At 46.2% G+C, this 22,040-nt stretch overlaps 1 protein-coding gene and 1 non-coding gene across 4 annotated transcripts in view; both read left to right on the top strand.

Moving 5' to 3' along the window:
• LOC126293339 (centaurin-gamma-1A) overlaps window positions 1–22,040 on the top strand; it is a 304,641-nt gene that overhangs the window by 205,842 nt on the left and 76,759 nt on the right. Inside the window, exons 4-7 of one of the 3 annotated variants that reach the window (XM_049986532.1) lie at window positions 1,885–2,019; window positions 5,226–5,404; window positions 10,997–11,143; window positions 11,228–11,460. In XM_049986532.1, coding sequence (XP_049842489.1) covers window positions 1,885–2,019; window positions 5,226–5,404; window positions 10,997–11,143; window positions 11,228–11,460 — 694 coding nt within the window. Of the gene's footprint in view, window positions 1–1,884; window positions 2,020–5,225; window positions 5,405–10,996; window positions 11,461–22,040 lie in introns of all 3 variants that reach the window. The other 2 variants (XM_049986531.1, XM_049986530.1) reach the window with 2 other exon arrangements.
• Window positions 15,869–15,943, top strand: Trnas-cga (transfer RNA serine (anticodon CGA)). Its single transcript has one exon. It is a non-coding gene; the product is annotated as a tRNA-Ser (tRNA).

Below are 22,040 nucleotides of genomic sequence, written 5' to 3'. Positions count from 1 at the left end.
TCATCGGAAGGCGGTTCGGCGGAGCCCCACGATTTGCAGCGGTCGGGAAGAACATCCACGGCTGTCACTCCCTACAGCCGTGAACCAGCTTGTTTGGACCACTAAAGGATGCCAATCGTGGAAGACAGTTTGAGGACGACAAGGAGGTGATTCACACTGTCAAGCACTGGCGGAGCCACCGGGGCAAGGATGCATACTGGCAGTTGTTTCGCGCTGGAGGAACGTCATAAAACGGGATGGAGACTACGTGGAAAAATAGGGATTGTAGGTAAAACATCATTCTTTCGTGTACGTAATTCTCATTATTACGAATAAAGAACTGTTGAAGAAAGAAAATGCAGTTCATTACTTTGTGGGCAACCCTCGTAGCTGTCAATCACACCTAGAGAATTATAACGTGTTGTCTGAAATCCACTTTTATCGAATGGAGTTATCACCTTGCAGGAATAGCACTACCTACCATTCGAGGAGAAATTGCGGCAAAAGAGGGAAGAAAAGAAGTTGAAAAAGAACAAGCCCATCACCTAAATGGACATAAACGGCATTCGCAGCGATTGAAGTGACGGAAGCGTTTCCTTAGAATACCAAAGGAACATACTCCACAGCTGAAAATGCTAGGGTGCAAGACTTTCCTTCCCTCTGGTTGGAAAAAAGTTTGTGAACCTCTGCCTCCAGGACACGACAAGGAATGGACGACCTGGAAATCTTTGAATAGACTGAGATCCGGAGTGGGTACATCAAGGTTTAATCTGGCAAGATGGGGCTACAGTACAGAAAACAGTGTTGAGTGTGATTGTGGAGAAGTTCAGGCTGCCTCAGTGTTCACTGTGTCCAGCCTCCTATATTGCAGAAGACTTCCATCAAGTGACAGAAAATGGACTGGAAGTGGCCAAGTTCTGGTCACAGCCTATGTGACATGTTAACTGTGGACCTACGTATGTCCCTGACAAGAGAATAATAATAATAAAAATAAAATAGCCGCGCGGGGTAGCCGCATTGTCTAAGGCGTCTTGCCACGGTCCGCGCCGCTCCCACGTCGGAGGTCCGAGTCCTCCCTCGGGCATGGATGTTTGTGTCGTCCTTGGCGTAAGTTAACTTGTGTGTAAGCGTAGGGACCGACGGCCTTAGTAGTTTGGTCCCATAAGACCTTAGTACAAAATTCAATAATAATAATAACAGATGGTAGTGACTGAGGGAACTCTGGTGACACAACAGTACGTCAGCGACGTCGTGCGCCCTCTTGGGTTGCCCCTCAGGCGACAGCATACTCGTAGTTTCATACGACACTGTCATTGTGCCATCCTTCAACAGGTGAGCGATGGTCCACACATGGGTCGTGCCTCTATGAAGTGACTGCGAGATCTAGAGGGACTCCACTGGCCAGCCTCTGTGCCCGATGGAACTTGAGTGGGCCCGGCTTGGGTGTGTGTTCCGCCCCACTGCCAGTGTCCAGCATATCGATAAGTAGTTACCACAGTGGTGGGCCAACTTACCTAGGAGACGCTTTTTGACACGCTTCGCAACGCAATCGATTTATGTATCCAGGCGAGAGGTGGTGAACCTACGGGCTTCAGTAGCCAAGTTCTTTGTAGATTTGACTAGATTTTGTAATCACCGCAAGAAAATAACATACCATCACCTCAGCCTGTGCGGTTTCATTTTGTCGTCTCCCCCCTCCCCTTCCTACCCCCTCACTTGTGGTTGCCATACCTTTTACGTCAGCCAATGTGAGATGCGTCTCTTCAGTCTCTCCTGTGGTGTTCGTCTCACCTCCGGCATCCGTCCAGAGAACATGTCCGAGCCAGGGTAGTCGCTCCCCCCGCTGCATCCCACCTGCCGCTGACCCGCAGCCTGCTGACCCCGTGTGTTTCTCTTCCTGTGCAGACGCCATCAGCGAGAGCAACCCGCGCGTCATCGACGACGCGCGCGCGCGGAAGCTGGCGGCCGACCTGAAGCGCTGCTCCTACTACGAGACGTGCGCCACCTACGGCCTCAACGTCGAGCGCGTCTTCCAGGACGGTGAGTACCACGCCACGCTACGCTACACTACGCTGCACCTCTCTCACAGTGCGATACACTTCATTCAGGACGGTGAGTACACCACACGTCTGCAATACTGTACTCTGATCTCCGAATGTGGACCACGTCTCCAGCATAGTGAGTGCTACACTCTGCCTCACTACACTACACTTCACTGTACTATATCTGTCTGTAAGTACGGAGTACTTCATTATGGAGGGTGAGTACTCCACACTTTTACAGTGCGATACACAAATCTCCGAATGTGAAGCACGTCTTTAGGAAGTGGATCCTACACCCTGCCACAGTACACAGGAAGGTGAGTGATCCAAACAGTTACAGTACAAATCACTAAAATTACAATGTGCACTATGTCTCCAAGGCAGTGAGTGCTACACTCTGAAACACCATACTACACTACACCACACCTCTCTTAACTATGCGAATCACGGGGTCCCGGGTTCGATTCCCGGCCGGGTTGGGGATTTTCTCTGCCTGGGGACTCGGTGTTTGTGTTGTCCCCATCATTTCATCATCATCATTCGTCACAGTGGCTAGACTGGACTGTGTAGAAATTGGTGTCAAAATTGGGATTTCGTAAGGGCGCTGATACCGCGCAGTTGAGCGCCCCACAAACGAAACATCAACATGTCTTACACTGTGCAGCACTTCATTCAGGAGGGTGAGTGCTCTACACGTCTACAATAGTATATATTCATCTCCCAATATGAAGCACGTCTCCAGCATAGTGAGTGCTAGACTTTGCCACACTACATTACACTGCACTGCACTACACTATACCCGTCGTACAATACCAAATGTCTCGTTCAGGAGGGCGAGTGCACCACATGTGTACAGTACGATACACTAATGTCCCAATGTGAACCACGTCTGTAGGAGAGTGAGTGCTACACTTTACCCATTACACTACGCGTGTCTCACAATACGGAATGTCTCATTCAGGAGGGTGAATATTTCACACGTCTGTAATGTTGGTTTGGTGCACGAGGTCGCAGCTTTTTTTCATAAGCTTCACGGACACAACAGATACACATAACAGAGACTTGAGTCATTTATAATATATTCTCCTTCACTATTTACAACAGTCTGCCGACGCTAGGGTAACTTCTCAGCTCTAATTGTAGAAATCACGTGGTTTTGAGGCGAAGAATTCGTTCGGAGTGCATTTTCATCTCGAAAGGAAGCTCCGTGAAGATTGTGAGACAGAGAGGAAAAAAAAAAAAAACAGGAGGGCGAAAGATGATGTGAATAGGGTCGGTGCGGGTTGACTCCCCAGACCAGCCGCTGTGTAGTGTTTGTCAGTCCGGCAAAATGCAGCCCTCCCGGTCGCTGTGCTCTGACGGCGCCTCAGTTGTGACAGGAGCAGCCGGCCGTGGAGGTCTGCAGTGCACCACGGCCGCTGCTGCGCCACTCACACACCATCTTCTGTGGGTGCGCGCACCTCTTTGTACGGGGAGTTGCTGCTTTATAGTCACCAGTAACGATACAGGCTATAGGAATGGTCGGTGTTGTTGACAAGCGCCGATTTTTGTGAGGTTGACTCATTGTTAGAGCATGCGGTACTCATACACCCGTGGATCATTGTGGATTAATGCGTTCAAACGATATTCATCAAACCCCGAAGATCTTCCTGAACATGTAGAGTTATTAATGTCAAAACGATTCTCCTTCAAACGAGGAACCCATTTTCTTGCCGTGCTCTGTCCAGTGCCATTGTACCCATACACGACGCAAATGTTTCTGGCTGCCTCGCCGCTGTCACCCATCTGTGGAACTCAAACACAAGAATATGTTCGAAATGTTCCGATTTTTCCACTTGGCACTCTATTTTCTAGCGTCCACAGCTCCATTTACTTTCTCCAATTGATGAAATGAAAATATGTCAACTCGAACATCAGTGAACTACAAATAAAAAATGATCGATTACTAAACCCATGGCAACCACACGCAAAACAAAAACACTGAGAATTTATACAGCAGCCTAACATAAACGGCTGTCAAAACGGAATACCCGCCACAGCACACCACTGGGGGACGAGACGATAAATTCCTGTTTCGTAGAACGCGGTCGTCCACTGACAGATCCACAACTCTCGCACTTCCTGACGGCCGTGACGTCCACACGTGTCTTTCTTCAAGTCGCCAAAGATGTGAAAATCACACGGTGAAATATCCGTGTAGTACGGAGGATCTTACAGTGTCCCAACCAAGTCGCCGAAGTGATTGGCGGTGAAGGGGCGGGCGTTGTTGTGAAACGGTATCATTCGACTTGACAGCATTCCTGGGCGTTCTGACTTTATTGTGCTTCACAATTTCTGCAAAGTGTCTTTATAGCGCTGCCCATTGCTTGCGTCTCCACGCTCGAGGAACTCGACGAGTAGAAGCCCCCTGCAGTCGGAGGAGGAGGCCATCGCGGCCTTCCCGAAACCTGTGTGAACCAGCGTGGATTTCTCTGGCGGAAGAGGTGTGGGATGTTTGCAGTACAGGTTGCGCCGTTTGTCCTCGGACTGTTGGAATGCTGCCGGACGGAATCATCCTGGCGCCAATCGGACGGAGGCTGCCCTTCGGCGACGCGGTTGGGAAAGACTTCAACACCTTCCGTACAGCCCGGGTCTTCCACCGTGTGGCTTACATGTCTTTCGCGACCCGAGGAAAGACACGCGTGTACGTCGGTTTGTCAGGCGAGGAAGCGCTCGGGTGGTGTTTGGAGTCGAGCAGGCGTGGCAGTAGACGTCCAATGAATTCGGAGGTGTGCTGGCGCTACCGTAAACAGGCGGTGAAATGCGTGGGGAATTTAAATCAAATGTGAGAAAGGAAAATGGCAGTTCCCCTGGAATCCTGTCGTGTAAATTTGGAGAAGTGTTATGCCAGGGAGGCTGGGCAACTGTTTACTTGCCACTATCGTATATCTAACATAGTGATCGTGAGAAAAAGATAAGGGAGTTTAGAGCACGTTTAATAGGCAGATGGACTAAGAAAGAAAATAGCTAATAATGTCATTTTTTGAGCTCGAATGTTGATGCACAGCGCGCACAGTAGCTCGGCACTCCGCGCGAGGGCTGCTGGGAGCGAGGTTGACGGACGGCCCCCACCCCGTCGCTTCCGGCACGCCCCGCGCGGCGCGCCGAGCTGCGCTGCTCGCGCTGTAGCCTAGCGCGCTGACGTGTGTCGGTTTTGCGCCGCAGCGTGCCAGAAGATCGTGGCGCAGCGCCTGGCGGCGGCGGTGCCCGCCCCCGCGCCCGCGCCGCCCCCGGCCGCCCCCGGAGGCGGCTCCCGGCCCCCGACGCCCAGCGGCGCGCCGCACTTCGCCGTCCCGCAGGCTCCTGCGCCCACGGTGCAGAGGCCGTCTTCGCAGCACCAGCTGGTGAGTAGCGCATACTCCACAATTGAAGTCATTGTGTGTAGACTGTCGTAATTATTTTAATAGAATAAATTAATACGTATTTCTAGTATACGCAAAGGAGGACTGCAAACAAGCTACCTGGTCAAAAGTATCGGGCCAGCTACTAGATGACACAATAAAGACAGTGTGTCCAGTCTTCGCCTTTGTGACGGCTCGAACTGTGCGGGCGACAATTTCAATAAACTGTCTCAATATCTCTGGAGGAATGGCAGCCCATTCTTCCTCAAGAGCGGAAACCGGGGAAGGCAGTGATGTTGGACGCTGGGGTCTCACTCGTCGGCCAGGTGTTCCAGTGGGGTCAGATCGGGACTCTTAGCAGGCCAGCCCAATTCCTGATTGTTGTTGTCCTCAAGCCATCGTGTCAGAGGTGGTGCTCTATGTCGCGCTGGAAGAATCGTAGCCTTCAAACTGTTCCCCTTCTGTACGCAAAACGCACTGCTGTAAATGTGTTCATATAATTACAGTACACCACCTCCTCCGCACTTCAGTGTCGGTGCTACACACGACGGCAGGCAACGTTCTCCATCCATTTGCCAAACCGAAACTCTTCCATGGCATTGCCACGTGATACGGACGCGATTTTTCGCCCAAAACCACTAGCTTAAAGTCGTTCACCGCCCAATGGCGTAGCTCTTCACCACCTCAAACATTGCTCAGCACTGACTACAGGAATGAGGGTCTGCTCGTCCATCGTACCCAGTCCTCTTCAACTCCCTGCGCCAGCTGGACCACTGGTAGCACTTGGGAACTGTCGAGAGATTCCTTCCACTAGTTTCACGCTAGTTTTACGACGACGCTCCACAATGCCGGTTGGTCCCTGTCCGCCTGTTGTCGGTGTGGCTGCCGTTGTTCTTGTCCCGTTTGCACTCCACAGTTACAGAGAAGCTGAAATGTCGCCGGTGGATTTGTTGCTCAGGCGACACCCAGTGACCGGTCCACGTTCGCAGTCACTGGTCTCTCCTGATCGACCTAGTCTGACAACCCGATACTCCCCATCTCGTTTTATACTGGCCGTTCCGCCTGTCGTGTCACCTGGTAGTGAATTCCGCTGTAAGTATGAATGTCTGTATACTTTTGGTAAGATGGTATACCTTAAGATAAGCTCCTCCCGTGTTTTACAGAAAATCATCGAGTTTCGTCAGCTGCTGAAACAGGCCTCGAAGGCCCGGCGGTACCGACCGGCCGTCGTGTCATCCTCAGCCCTCAGGCACCACCAGATGCGGTTACAGAGAGGCTCAGCACTCTCCCAGCCGCCGCCAGCCACTTCTCAGTCGCGTAGCTCCCCAGTTGGCCTCACGAGGGCCGAGTGCACCCCGCTTGCCGACAGCACTCGGCAGGCCTTGGACGGTGGTCCATCCCAGTGCTAGCCGTGCTCGACAGAGCTTTTCGGCGATCTGGAGGGAACCGGAGTTACTACTGCGGCAAGGCTGTTGGCCTAGCTGATCAAATTTTTTCTCGAAATGAATCTTCCAAGGCTACACAAGGATACTAGGAGCCCGGTTCTCCCGGGGGTGTACGCGTAGATCGGTTGTGTAGCAACACAGAATTGAAAATATATCCCTTGTTACACGATATTGCAATGCCTGTGTTATTCTGATTACGATGCAGAGCTCCTTTGGACGTGCACGCACTGCTGCGATCACAGCCGTTACGAAACAAATCAAATGAATCCGCAGTTGCCAATGAGGACTACCGCCAGCTGTAGACTGCAATGACGAGTATGGGAACTTTCACAGGACCGGGACTCGAACCTGGATGTCCCGCTTATCGTCTTACTATTTGGCTATCCGTTCCTTATGCCGTCAGCCGTGCGTCTACGAAGAGCCCCGGTGCGGCACAAATTTTCATTGTCGTTATTCGATGCTACAGCTGACGGTAGTTGCGAATTCTTTTGATGTATATCCCACGTTTTTCAAATATATCCTAGGTTGCGACGCAGCCCGTGGTTTGCAGATGGTACTAGCAGGGTTCAAATACCTGCCACTCACACAGAGAGCAATTAAAATTATAATCCTCGTTTACAGCAATGTTTCACAGTTTCTCCCGAGTGTATTACTTGAAAAGACGTCGTTTGCCTGCTACTCTCTTGTTGGCTGCGTAACACAAACAGCTGATACTCTTTTTTTTTTCATCACACTTAACGACAAGCGCTGACGACATTCTACCACGAAACAAGTCCGTAAGTATGCCACAGGCTCTATTCCAGACTTTTACCTTCAAAAAGGATTGATAGTCTTAGAGCTCCAAGGGAAAGTATAGTGTCACTTAAAATGAAAAAAGTGTATTTTCACCCAGGAAAAAGTGTATTTTCACCGGGGAAAAAAGTGCATGTTGTTGTTGTTGTCTTCAGTCCTGAGACTGGTTTGATGCAGCTCTCCATGCTACTCTATCCTGTGCAAGCTGCTTCATCTCCCAGTACCTACCGCAACCTACATACTTCTGAATCTGCTTAGTGTATTCATCTCTTGGTCTCCCTCTACGATTTTTACCCTCCACGCTGCCCTCCAATGCTAAATTGGTGATCCCTTGATGCCTCAAAACATGTCCTACCAACCGATCCCTTCTTCTAGTCAAGTTGTGACACAAACTTCTCTTCTCCCCAATCCTATTCAATACCTCCTCATTAGTTACGTGATCTACCCATCTAATCTTCAGCATTCTTCTGTAGCACCACATTTCGAAAGCTTCTATTCTCTTCTTGTCCAAACTAGTTATCGTCCATGTTTCACTTCCATACATGGCTACACTCCAAACAAATACTTTCATAAACGACTTCCTGATACATAAATCTATATTCGATGTTAACAAATTTCTCTTCTTGAGAAACACTTTTCTTGCCATTGCCAGTCTACATTTTACATCCTCTCTACTTCGACCATCATCAGTTATTTTACTTCCTAAATAGCAAAACTCCTTCACTACTTTAAGTGTCTCATTTCCTAATCTAATTCCTTCAGCATCACCCGATTTAATTTGACTACATTCCATTATCCTCGTTTTGCTTTTGTTGATGTTCATCTTATATCCTCCTTTCAAGACACTGTCCATTCCGTTCAACTGCTCTTCCAAGTCCTTTGCCATCTCTGACAGAATTACAATGTCATCGGCGAACCTCAAAGTTTTTATCTCTTCTCCATGAATTTTAATACCTACTCAAAATTTTTCTTTTGTTTCCTTCACTGCTTGCTCAATATACAGATTGAATAACATCGGGGAGAGACTACAACCCTGTCTCACTCCCTTCCCAACCACTGCTTCCCTTTCATGCCCCTCGACTCTTATGACTGCCATCTGGTTTCTGTACAAATTGTAAATAGCCTTTCGCTCCCTGTATTTTACCCCTGCCACCTTCAGAATTTGAAAGAGAGTATTCCAGTCAACATTGTCAAAAGCTTTCTCTAAGTCTACAAATGCTAGAAACGTAGGTTTGCCTTTTCTTAATCTTTCTTCTAAGATAAGTCGTAGGGTCAGTATTGCCTCACGTGTTCCAACATTTCGACGGAATCCAAACTGATCCTCCCCGAGGTCCGCATCTACCAGTTTTTCCATTCGTCTGTAAAGAATTCGCGTTAGTATTTTGCAGCTGTGACTTATTAAACTGATTGTTCGGTAATTTTCACATCTGTCAACACCTCCTTTCTTTGGGATTGGAATTATTATATTCTTCTTGAAGTCTGAGGGTATTTCACCTGTCTGATACATCTTGCTCACCAGGTGGTAGAGTTTTGTCATGACTGGCTCTCCCAAGGCCGTCAGTAGTTCTAATGGAATGTTGTCTACTCCGGGGGCCTTGTTTCGACTCAGGTCTTTCAGTGCTCTGTCAAACTCTTCACGCAGTATCTTACCTCCCATTTCGTCTTCATCTACATCCTCTTCCATTTCCATAATATTGTCCTCAAGTACATCGCCCTTGTATAAACCTTCTATATACTCCTTCCACCTTTCTGCCTCCCCTTCTTTGCTTAGAACTGGATTGCCATCTGAGCTCTTGATATTCATACACGTGGTTCTCTTCTCTCCAAAGGTCTCTTTAATTTTCCTGTAGGCAGTATCTATGTTACCCCTAGTGAGACAAGCTTCTATATCCTTACATTTGTCCTCTAGCCATCCCTGCTTAGCCATTTTGCACTTCCTGTCGATCTCATTTTTGAGATATTTGTATTCCTTTTTGCCTGCTTCATTTACTGCATTTTTATATTTTCTCCTTTCATCAATTAAATTCAATATTTCTTCTGTTACCCAAGGATTTCTATTAACCCTCGTCTTTTTACCTACTTTATCCTCTGCTCCCTTCACTACTTCATCTCTCAGAGCTACCCATTCTTCTTCAACTGTGTTTCTTTCCCCCATTGCTGTCAATTGTTCCCTTATGCTCTCCTTGAAACTCTGTACAACCTCTGGTTCTTTCAGCTTATCCAGATCCCATGTCCTTAAATTCCCACCTTTTTGCAGTTTCTTCAGTTTTAACCTACAGGTCATAACCAATAGATTGTGGTCAGAGTCCACATCTGGCCCTGGAAATGTCCTACAATTTAAAACCTGATTCCTAAATCTCTGTCTTACCATTATATAATCTATCTGATACCTTTTAGTATCTCCAGGACTCTTCCATGTACACAACCTTCTTTTATGATTCTTGAACCAAGTGTTAGCTATGATTAAGTTATGCTCTATGCAAAATTCTACCAGACGGCTTCCTCTTTCATTTCTTAGCCCCAGTCCATAATCACCTACTATGTTTCCTTCTCTCCCTTGTCCTACTGACGAATTCCAGTCACCCATGAGTATTAAATTTTCATCTCCCTTCACTACCTGAATAATTTCTTTTATCTCATCATACATTTCATCAATTTCTTCATCATCTGCAGAGCTAGTTGGCATATAAACTTGTACTACTGTCGTAGGCATGGGCTTTGTGTCTATCTTGGCCACAATAATGCGTTCACTATGCTGTTTGTAGTAGCTTACCCGCATTGCTATTTTCCTATTCATTATTAAACCTACTCCTGCATTACCCCTATTTGATTTTGTGTTTATACCCCTGTATTCACCTGACCAGAAGTCTTGTTCCTCCTGCCACCGAACTTCACTAATTCCTACTATATCTAACTTTAACCTATCCATTTCCCTTTTTAAATTTTCTAACCTACCTGCCCGATTAAGGGATCTGACATTCCACGCTCCGATCCGTAGAACGCCAGTTTTCTTTCTCCTGATAACGACGTCCTCCTGAGTAGTCCCCGCCCGGAGATCCGAATGGGGGACTATTTTACCTCCGGAATATTTTACCCAAGAGGACGTCATCATCATTTAATCATACAGTAAAGCTGCATGTCCTCGGGATAAATTACGGCTGTATTGTATGTTTAACCGGTTTTTTTTCCTTGTCAGTGTAAACACATTGTTTAAGCAAAGAGCGTCCTTTCGTTCCCAGATCGGAAAATAGCTCCAATCCCTGGGTACCGGCTCTGGCATTCACAGTAGCGCAGGACACCCACCGCTGTTAACAACAGGAAATGATACGGTACCAATCCTCGTGGCACTGTGTTGCAGCAGCAGCAGCAGCAGCAGGCGTCGCCCACCAACAACGGCAGCAGCTGCACGCTGCTGGGGGGCAGCCAGCCCAGCCTGGTGGCCGCCTCCGCCGCCTCCGCCGCCGCCGCCGCCTCCCCCAGCCACGCCAGCACCCTCAGCCACAAGGTAGGCCGGCCCGGCCGCACCTCTCCGCCGCGCGCTGCCCCGCTCGCCAGTGCACAGCGCGCCGACCCGCTGCTTCTCCCGCAGGAGGCGGCGAGCGTGGCGGGCTCGCTGCGCCAGGTGCACACCCTGTCGTCGGCCGGCAAGCACCGCGCCGCCGCCGCCGCCCCCGCGCCCGCCGCGCAGCAGGACTCGAACCGGCAGCTGGAGGCCGCGCCGCACGACAACAACAACGTGAAGGCGCTGGACAACCTGCAGCCGCCCGCGCAGGGCCGCGACAAGGACCTGCCCACGCCCTCCTCCACCCCCACCACCTCCAGGTAGGCTCCGTCCGGCGCCCGCAGTGTTAAGGCGAGGCAGTCTCTCGTAAGCACACAGGCTGAGTCGGGAGAAAAGGTACACGCTTCGAATAGGCCCCATTCGCAATCGTTTCCAGTACAGTACTCGTTTAAAGTGCATTATTATTTTCTGTGTTACTCGGGCACTATCATTCTTTACAATGTAACAGAGTCGTGTAGAGGAAGTTGAGATGAACTATTTGAAATGGGACACTTGTGCCCTATCAAGTCAGGAAACTACTTCAGATTGGTATACAAAAACTACCTCAGATACAGAACATGTGGTTTGCACCAGATTTTCAGTATTTTCGTCACACTAACCATTATTCCTAAAGAAAAGATGAATACGATCTTATTTGTAGAAAATTAAATATAGTTCATAACGTATGGCTGATGTTCCTGAGACGTATTGAGTGTCATCTTTATCTACGATAGTGATGAGTGCTGAAATAATGAACTAAAATTTGTACGAGCACCGGGATTCGAACCCAGGTCTTCTGCTTACCAGGCAGATGCACTATCCGTTGCACCACATTGACAAATAGGCTGCCCCACCTCCTAGTAAGCAGGAAACCCAGTTTCAAATCCTGACACTGGTATTGACTTCAATTCATTGCTTCAGACTATCTCATTATTGTACATAAAGGTCAGACTCATTATGTCTCAGGACCATCAAATATATATGACTGATATATATCATAGACATCTGAGCTACAGGCAGGATTAACCCCATTTCTAACATTGCTAAAGAGCTATTGCAATGTCAGAGAGCCTTGTCAATACTGATGCGAGTTTAGAACAAGAACGGCAATGAGGTGAATCTGAATTTGCATCGGGGAGGAAGACGTACTAAGTTATTCCGTATAGCTGCGGTAGCCGGAGAACCAGTGTGATGCAAAAGATAGCGCACTTGCCTAGTGAGCAGGGGACACAGGATCGAATCCAGATGTTGGTACAAATTTTATTTCATTGCTCCAGCCCACACCACTGTCGTAGATAATATAGTTTGATCTTATACTGTGGCACGTTTTCTCTGGAGTATGCCGTTTGAGAGTTGTTCAAAAAAATTTTATAAAAGTCCTTCTATCACAAAAACCGTTTCGAATAAGGAACATGTCCGTATGAACTACACACATGAAAACAAGTTTTGCATCACCTCGGTTCCGACACTTCCGGAGCCTGTACAGAAGATTGGAATAGACATCAACATAAACATTTTCGCCCTTTTCATTGCTCATGAAAACCACACATTGCATGTTGTACCACCGTACAACGAGACCTTCAGAGGTGGTATTCCACATTACTGTACACACCCGTACCTCTAATACCCAGTCTCTTGCATTGATGATTCATGCCTGTATTCGTCGTGGCATACTATCCACAAGTTGATCAAGGCACTGTTGGTCCAAATCGTCCCACTTCACAACGGCGATTAGGCGTAGATCCCTCAGAGTGGTTAGTGGGCCACATCCTCCGTAAACAGCCCTTTCCAATTTGTCCCGTTCATAGAATGAGATTTTCACTCTGCAGCGGAGTGTGCGCTGATATGAAACTTCCTGGCAGATTAAAACTGTGTGCCTGACCGAGACTCGAACGCGGGACATTTGCCTTTCGCGGGCAAGTGCTCTACCAACTCAGCTACCGAAGCACGACTCACGCCCGGTACTCACAGCTTTTTTTATCCCGTTCATGTTCGATAGGTGTCTGGAGAACATGTGCTGGCCACTCTAGTCGAGCGATGTCGTTATCCTGAAGGAAGTCATTCACAAGATGTGCACGATGGGGGCGCAAATTGTCGTCCATGAAGACGAATGCCTCGCCAATATGCTGCCGATATGGTTGCACCATCGGTCGGAGGATGGCATTCACGTATCGTACAGCCGTTACGGCGGCTTCCATGACCGCCAGCTTCGAACGTCGATCCCACATAATGCCACCCCAAAACAGCAGGGAACCCCCACCTTGCTGTACTCGCTGGACAGTGTGTCTAAGGCGTTCAACCTGACCCGGTTGCCTCCAAACACGTCTCCGACGATTGTCTCGTTGAAGGCATATGCGACACTCATCGGTGACGAGATCACGATGCCAATCCTGAGCGGTCCATTCGGCGTGCTGTTGGGCCCAACTGTACCGCGCTGCATAGTGTCGCGGTTGCAAAGATGGGCCTCGCCAAGAACGTCGGGAGTAAAGTTGCGCATCAGGCAGCCTATTGCGCACAGTTTGAGTCTTGGACGAAAAGCGCTATTCAACACGGTGGCGTCGCTGTCACGGTTCCTCCGAGCCGTAATCCTAAGGTAGCGATCATCCACTGCAGTAGTAGCCCTTGGGAGCCTGAGCGAGGCATCTCACCGACACTTCCTGTCTCCCTGTATGTCCTTCATGTCCGAGAAACATCGCTTTGGTTCATTCCGAGACGCCTGGACACTTGTCTTTTTGAGAGCCCTTCCTGGCACAAAGTAACAATGCGGACGCGATCGAACCGCGGTATTGACCGTCTAGGCATGGTTGAACTGCAGACAACACGAGCCGTGTACCTCCTTCCTGGTGGAATGACTGGAACTGATCGGCTGTCGGACGCCCTCCGTCTAATAGGCGCTGTTCATGCATGGTTGTTTACTTTTTTGGGTGGGTTTAGTGACATCTCTGATCAGTCAAAGGGACTGTGTCTGTGATTCAATATCCATAGACGTCTATCTTCAGGAGTTCTGGGAACCAGGGTGATGCAAAACTTCTTTTGATGTGTGTGTTTTGTTCACAATCAGCAAGACTGTCACCCATCAAACTTTGTAGCTTTCCTCCTATCACAACCTATATGTAACTCGGTTGAGCATGTGCCGTGCAGTAGTGTGAAAAGCAAAGGAGGATTTGTGGTAAATTTGTGAACATGAAGCTTTTGAGAAGTCAGTAGGTTAACAGAAATGGAAAAAAATGAAAAGTGGAATGGATAGGATGATAACACACGAGAACCTCTAAAAATTAAGACTGACGAAAAGAGTTTAAACTGGTATCGGCAAGTGAAGAGAGTGGATGAGATTAGGATGCCTAGGAAAATTCATGATATGAAACTAGATGATGATGATGATGATGATGAATAGACAGGGACGGAGGGAGACACATATATTTTTTGTCCCGTTTTATACAAGGGTCATTTCATAACCCCTGTACACTGTTAGATAGATAATTCATTTTACAAAATACTTTTACGGGCCTTCAATATAATCTCCATTCTTGCTTATGACAGCTTCCCAACAGTTTGGCATCTTCTGTACTCCGTTCCGGATCGGGCACCTTCATTGTTGCGCTATCTGATTACCCAGGTCATCTGACTAGAAATTTCAACAGTTGTATCTAAACATTTTCCACGGAGTTGGGAAACAAACCAAAGTCCGGTGGGGCTCGTACGAGTACGGTATGCTCAGTCAGGAACTATTTCTCATCCTTATTTGTGAAGAGTTTTCTCACTGGTAGGACAATGTGCGATCTTGCATTATTGTGCTGAAAGTATGTCAGGTCTTCTTCGACGAATTTTTGGCTGCAAAACATTTTGAAGAAACCGCTTGTAGTACATTGGAACCTAGCTCAACGACCGCCTCCCATAACGCACAATTCTCATAACGAGCAAAACGAATTGTAGAAAAAATTCTCGCTTACCGAGCGACGTTTCGCATAACGAGTGACGACGATTTAGTGTGACGTGACCGTCCGCCTGGGGGAAACGTTCAGCCATGTGAACGGCTTTCATTGCCTCTGGTGGCATGTGAGCTGTGTCTTTAAGCTTAGCGCTATTTCTGCTACCACCTTAGTGAAGCTTGTGACCACACATTTTTCTAAACTTGCGTTCACACAGTGCTTTTATTGTTCAAATTTTAATAACCTCCGTAGAAATGTCCCCGATGATAAAGCAGCCAGAAGACGACTATAAGAGAAACAAAATGGCCCTAGAAATGAAACGTAAAATCACTGAGAAACGCGAACGTGGTGTGAATGTTGCTGATTTGGCACGTCCGTACAATCGGTCTACATCAACTATTTGCATTATCCTCAAGAACAAGGACAAGACAAGATTAAGGAGATAGGTGCTTCAAAGGGAGTAACAAGAGTACCTAAACAACGGTTTTATATTCTGGACGATGTGGAAAGGATGCTCCTCATATGGATAAATGAAAAGAAATTGCAGGGCGACGCTTTCATATCAGCGCACACTCCACTGCAGAGTGAAAATTTCATTCTGGAAACATCCCCTAGGCTGTGGGTAAGCCATGTCTCTGCAATATCCTTTCTTCCAGGAGTGCTAGTTCTGCAAGGTTCGCAGGAGAGCTTCTGTAAAGTTTGGAAAGTAGGAGACGAGGCACTGGCAGAAGTAAAGCTGTGAGGACGGGGCGTGAGTCGTGCTTGGGTAGCTCAGTTGGTAGAGCACTTGCCCGCGAAAGGCAAAGGTCCCGAGTTCGAGTCTCGGTCCGGCGCACAGCTTTAATCTGCCAGGAACTTTCATATCAGCGCATACTCCGCTGCAGAGTTAAAATTTCATTCTGGTTTTGAGTTTTGTTTGCAGTTGCAACAATATTATTGGAGAAGGGGGAAAACGTGTGGCAGAAGAAAAATATAGTTACAAAATGCAGCAATAGATGGCGCTCTAAGCATCACAATTTCATAGTGGGGCGACTACAAATGACAAATGAATCATACAACAATGCCTAAGACGTACATTTGACGTTAAACAAACTGTACTACTCAGTGTGCATGGGTGTACTGGTGTGATACCGTTAGTTACGTAAGCCCACACACCAAGGCCAGGTCATATCCCATCGGATGGGAAAAATCGTTTTTAGTTGTCCTGAGATCAAAAACCGCATAAAAAGCATTAATCACATCGGTTTTTAATTGTTCTGAGGCAAAAAACCGCATGAGAAGCATCAATCAAAATCAAATTGGATCATTAATTTCCGTGCACCTCGCACAAAACACGTTCAATATGCTGTCCACCGTTTTCTGAAAAAAGTTGAAATCGAGAAATAGCGTGTACCACTACCGATCGAAGTGTTTCCAGGGTCACGTTCAAGATGTATTACGCAATGTACGAGGCCTTCAACGCAGCAAATAGCCCCACAGCCAGAAGTCACATCAGGTGACCGGGATGGCCAGGCTGCAGGGAAGTGGCGACTGATAATTCTAGCATTTCCGAAATGGCGCTTCAGCAGCTGCCTAACTGGATCTGAACTGTGCGGAGGTGCACCATCTTGCATAGAAATGATCCCATCCACACATCCACGCTGTTGGAGAGTGACCTTCTCAGGACGAAGTGGCACTGGCGGATTTGCGCGTGGATTTTCCGTTGCCCGTATTCAACAGTCCTGTGTATTGATATGTCCTGTCAGATGGAAGTGGGCTTCCTCTGTCCACAAAATCTTCCACGCCCAATCATTGTCCACTCCCACGAGAGAAAGAAATTCTAAAGCAAAGGCCTCTCTTGCTGGCAGGTCAACAGGAAGCAACTCGTGCACATGGCTAATTTTGAACGGCTAGCAAAGAAGGATGTTTCGCAGCATTTTACACCTCGCTCACGGGTACGTCCAGTGTCCAGTGTGCACCACACGTCTGCACACCACCACTCGTGTCCTCCTGCATTGCTGTGGCCACTGCGTCCACTGACGTCGAATCAGTTTGCTTCCTCCCTCTACCAGGTTGCACACCAAAAGAACCCGTCTTTTCGAATTTCCAAATCATTTTCTCCAGACAAACGGCCAGTCATCTGACCAACGCTTTTTTTTCCAAACCTTTCTGCCAGGAACTTCTGCTGGAGCGCCATCCTGCATTGAGACAGGCATGGCGAACGTCGCAGACGCGAAAGGAGGAAAAGTCGTATACCCGACGTGTTTATACCAACTTCAATGGGTCTTGCGCATGACAGATGGTTTCATTTACGTATTCTGACTCATACAGCGCCATCTATTGATCAATTTTTACACCTTTTTTTCTGCCATACGTGTTCCCCCTTCACCGATAATATTCCGTTGCAATTTGTCGTTCTGACAAATGTTGTTGTTTCTACAGCGTTTTGAAAATTTAACTTTAATTTTAATCACCCTGTACATGGATACTTTGTTAACCACATTTAAGTGCCTGGCAGAGTGTTCATAATACTTATCTATTATTCCAATCTGGTATAGAGTACGGAAAAAAACAACCTATATCTTTCCGTACGAACTCTGATTTCCCTTATTTTATTATGATGATCGTTTCTCGCTATGTAGGTGGACGTCAACAAAATATTTTTTCATTTGGAGGACAAAGTTTGTGACGGAAATTTCTGAGGAGATTTCGCCACAACGAAAAACGCCTTTGTTTTAATGATGTCCGCTGCACATCCTGTATCACTTCAATGACACTCTGTCCCCTATTTCTCGATAATATAAAACGTGCTGCTCTTCTTTAAACTTTGTCGATGTAACCCTTCAATTCTTATCTGGCAAGGATCACGCACTACACAGCAGTAGTGTAGACAGTCTCTCCAGTAGATCTGTTACATTTGCTAATTGTCCTGCCAATAAAACGGCATTCTTTGGTTAGCCTTCCCGACAATATTTTTTGTGTATTCTTTGCAATTCAAGTTGTTCTTAACTGAATTCCTAGGTATCTAGTTGAATTTACGACCTTTAGATTTGACTAATTTATCGTGTAACCAAGGTTTAACGGGTCTCTTTCAGCATTCATGTGGATGACCTCACACTTATTTAGGGTCAATTCCCAATTGTTGCACTATACATACATCTTTTGTAAATAGTTTTGCAATTTGTTTTAATCTTCTGATGACTTCACTAAATGACAGTATCATCTGCAAACAGCCAGTGACGGCTGGTCAGATCGTTTCCTAAGTCGTTTATGTTGATAAGGAACATCTAAGGGCCTAGAACACTACCTTGGAGGACTTTTCGTCAGTTGTTACGAACTGTGACCCCTCTGACAGGAAATCATGAATCCAGGCACATAACTGAGACGATATTCCATAAGCACGCTATTTCACTACTAGCCGCTTGTGCAGTACAGTGTCAGAATGCTTCTGGAAATCTCGAAATACAGAATCAATTTGAAATCCCTTGTCAGTTGCACTAAACACTTCATATGAGTTAAGAGCCCCTTGTGTTCCACAAGAACGATGTTTTCTAAATCCGCGTTGACTGTGTGTCAATACACCATTCTCTTCGAGATAATTCATAATGTTTGAACACAATATATGTTACAAAATCCTGTTGCATATCGATGTTAATGATGTGAGTCTGTAATTTAGTGGGTTACTCCTACTACCTTTCTTGAATATTAGTGTGATCTATGCAACTTTCCGGTCTTTGGATACAAGTCTTTCGTCGAGGAAACTATTGTATATGATTATTAAGTATGGAGCTATTGTATCAGCATGCTGAAACACAGTCTGGACCAGAAGACTTGCTTTTGTAGGTGATTTAAGTTGCATCACTGCTCCGAGGATATCTGCTTCTCCTTACTCATGTTGCCAGCTATTTTTTATTCAAATTGCGGATTATTTACTTTGTCTTCTTCGGTGAAGGAATTTCAGAAGGCTGTGTTTAGTAACTCTGCTTTGGCGGCGCTGTCAACAGTATTTCCATTGCTATCGCCCAGAGCAGGCATTGATTGTGTCTTGCCGCTATCATACTTTACATAAGACCAAAATCTCTTTGGATTTTCCATCAGGTTTCGAGACATTCTTTGCGGAGACTGTTGTAAGCATCTCGCATTGAAGTCTGAGACCAAATTTTGAGCTTCTGTAAAAGAACGCAAATCTCGGAGATTTTCACTGGCGCCGACTCCGTGGGGCCTGAGGGGGCCCGAGCCCCCTCTTAAGTTCGTTTGGGGGCCGGAGACCCCCCCCCCCCCGATAATTTAAGAAAATTATTAGTTATGTTATGCTTTGTAAAATCACAAAATGATGTTGGAATTTTTTATTTTCTTTGTTTGACGATAATTACCTTGTAAAATAATTCAGTAATGAGTTAAAGCAACTAATTATTATGTTAGTAAGCAGGTTAACTGATAGCGAATGGTGTGAGTCATGATAGTGTTACGGTGCTGCAGCGACAACAGGACTGGAGCAGAAGCGCCTGGAACCCTCCGCCTCGCGTCGCCTTGACGCTTCGAGACATAACCCTGCTGTCGCAGTCATTCAGTGTGGATAGTTTCGCTCTGTGCATGCTGCAATCATGTTTAGTATTCCGACATTAATGTCTAGTGGACTATTTTATATGACTACATTATGTCTCTTAGTCTCTTAGTGTATTGTGAATTAAGTTTGCAATGGATAGATTTGTTACCAAAAAAGGCGCGCTTGGAAGTTGATGATACTGCAACCTACAACAATTGTTGTGTCATCTGTTGCTTCGTCGTCTTCAGGCGAGAACCGTTCACAGCCAAAACCTGGACAATCTGGAAAGGGAAGATCATTTCAGAAGTCTTGGTTGTCAAATGTACACGGCTAGGATATGAAGCATTTACAGAAAAGGTTTTTGGAAAAACCTGCGAAGAGGCAGATGCTAAAAATATATTACAATTTTCTTCAAAAAAAAGATCAGTTTACTTCTGTAGAGTTTTCTAACTGGAAAAAGGCTTTGGAAAAATTCCGTCTTCGTGAAAATATGTTTACACATAAAGAAGGTGTTCTGAAACTCAATTCTACCACTAACCGAAGTGTGGTCTCCCAGCTGAATGAACAGTTAGTGATATGAAGAAAGGCCGTTCAGCTCTTGAGACAATTTTTACTACCGTGCAATTTCTGTACTGACAAGGACTAGTAATTAGAGGGCACGAAGATGAAAACTCAATTCTTTTCAATTGTTTAAACTCAGGCATGTCATTCTTCCGGAGTCCAAGATTGGTTGTGGCGTTCGGGGTATAAATGGACGTCCCATGATACTCAAAACGCGATCATTGATCTACTACGAAAGTCTGTGTTGAGAAAGGTATTGGCTTCAATCAAGAAGACTGAACATTTTGCTATTATGGTTGACGAAACAAGTGATTCTTCGATTCACGAACAAGTGTCATTTTGTATTCATACTGTATTTTAAAAGACGTTTTTGCTCGTCTTGATTTGTCAATGGATAAGAAGACAGTGCTATGGTGGTGCCTCGAATGTGAGAGGTAAGTTTGAAGGACTAAAAAAGTGTTGGATATACAAGCAAAAGCACATAATGTGCACTGCACAGTTTAGACTTCACAGTTGAAGACAGTCTCCGCCACCTTACGTCTATGAGGGATATTTTGACTTTAGCCAAGGACTTAATAAACACCATATGCTTTCAGAAGCATGCGCTGTCAGAGCGCCAACGACCAAGCTGGTCGTCTACGACACCTTTGCCCTACTCGATGGATTATGCGAGCTTCTAGTATCTTGAGAATATTGAAAAACTTTGAAGAACTTCTAGACGTTTTTTGAAACAGTTTCTGCAGAGGACAAAACAGAGGCAGGTTACAAATGTGCAGGCTACGTTGAGTAAATGTTCAAGACTTATTTCTTTTTACGTCTTTATTGCCATGCAGTGAACCCCCAGTAGAGGATGTCAATGAAAAAATTCAGTGCCGTCATCTAAGTGCTGCTGATCTGGAAAAAATAGATGAGGGCTTGATTTGTATACTGAATGGAAGGCGTGATAGTTTTGAACACTTTTGGGAATTGTGTTTAAAAGAAAAACCTTCACAAGTTGTTGATCCTTCGCTTTCTCGGAATCGAAGTGTACCAAAGAAGTATGAAAATAACGAAGCCAGATCACCGCACACTTTCAAAACACCAAAGGAATACTACAAATCTATTTACACTGAAGCCTGTGAAATGGTGCAGTCTTGCATTACCGAGCGGTTTGCTTCAACTGGACTCGCACAGGTCATTGCAGCTGAACAAGAGTGCTTGCTTTTAGTCAACAGAGGTGAAAAAAATTTGGAAAAATCTACTGAGTTTTTCAAAAATGACCTAGACATTGAGTGACTACGCTTACACTTGAATATGTTAGCCGATATCGCTAATAAAAAAACAACTGGTCTTAAAAAAAAGAGTGATGTAAGAAAGTACATTACACAAGAGCCTGCAGTTGGAGAAATGTTATGTGAAGTAGTGAAGTGCAGTAAGCTTCTCCAAGTAGTTCCAATCACGAGAGCAACAGCAGAACGGTCATTTAGCACCCTTAGACGTCTGAAATCAAATCCCCGATCAATAGTGGGACAGAAGCGATTAAACAACTTGGCTGTTCTTCATGCTCACCGAGATGTTTCTGATGAGTTGGATATCCGACCACTCATCAACGACTTCATATTCAGTAATCCAGTCAGACACTCGACATTTGCACCTTTCCAAAGACACTCAGCCCTAGTAATGGCATTTAAGCAATATTAAAAATCTTTATAAAATAGAGAATGAAATACATACATAATGTTAAATTTACAGTTTCGAAATATTAGTGCTAGTTTATTACTGTGTTACTATATTACTGTAGTACTGTATTAGTTATTTTCAAATACTTAAATATTTTTAGGGTGTAAGACCCAATTAAAACCCGCTA

Source organism: Schistocerca gregaria, chromosome 10 (assembly GCF_023897955.1).
Source record: "Schistocerca gregaria isolate iqSchGreg1 chromosome 10, iqSchGreg1.2, whole genome shotgun sequence".
NCBI classification, from domain to species: Eukaryota; Metazoa; Arthropoda; class Insecta; order Orthoptera; family Acrididae; genus Schistocerca; species Schistocerca gregaria.
Note: the sequence above shows the minus strand (reverse complement) of the source record. Positions and strands in the feature narration are given on the sequence as shown.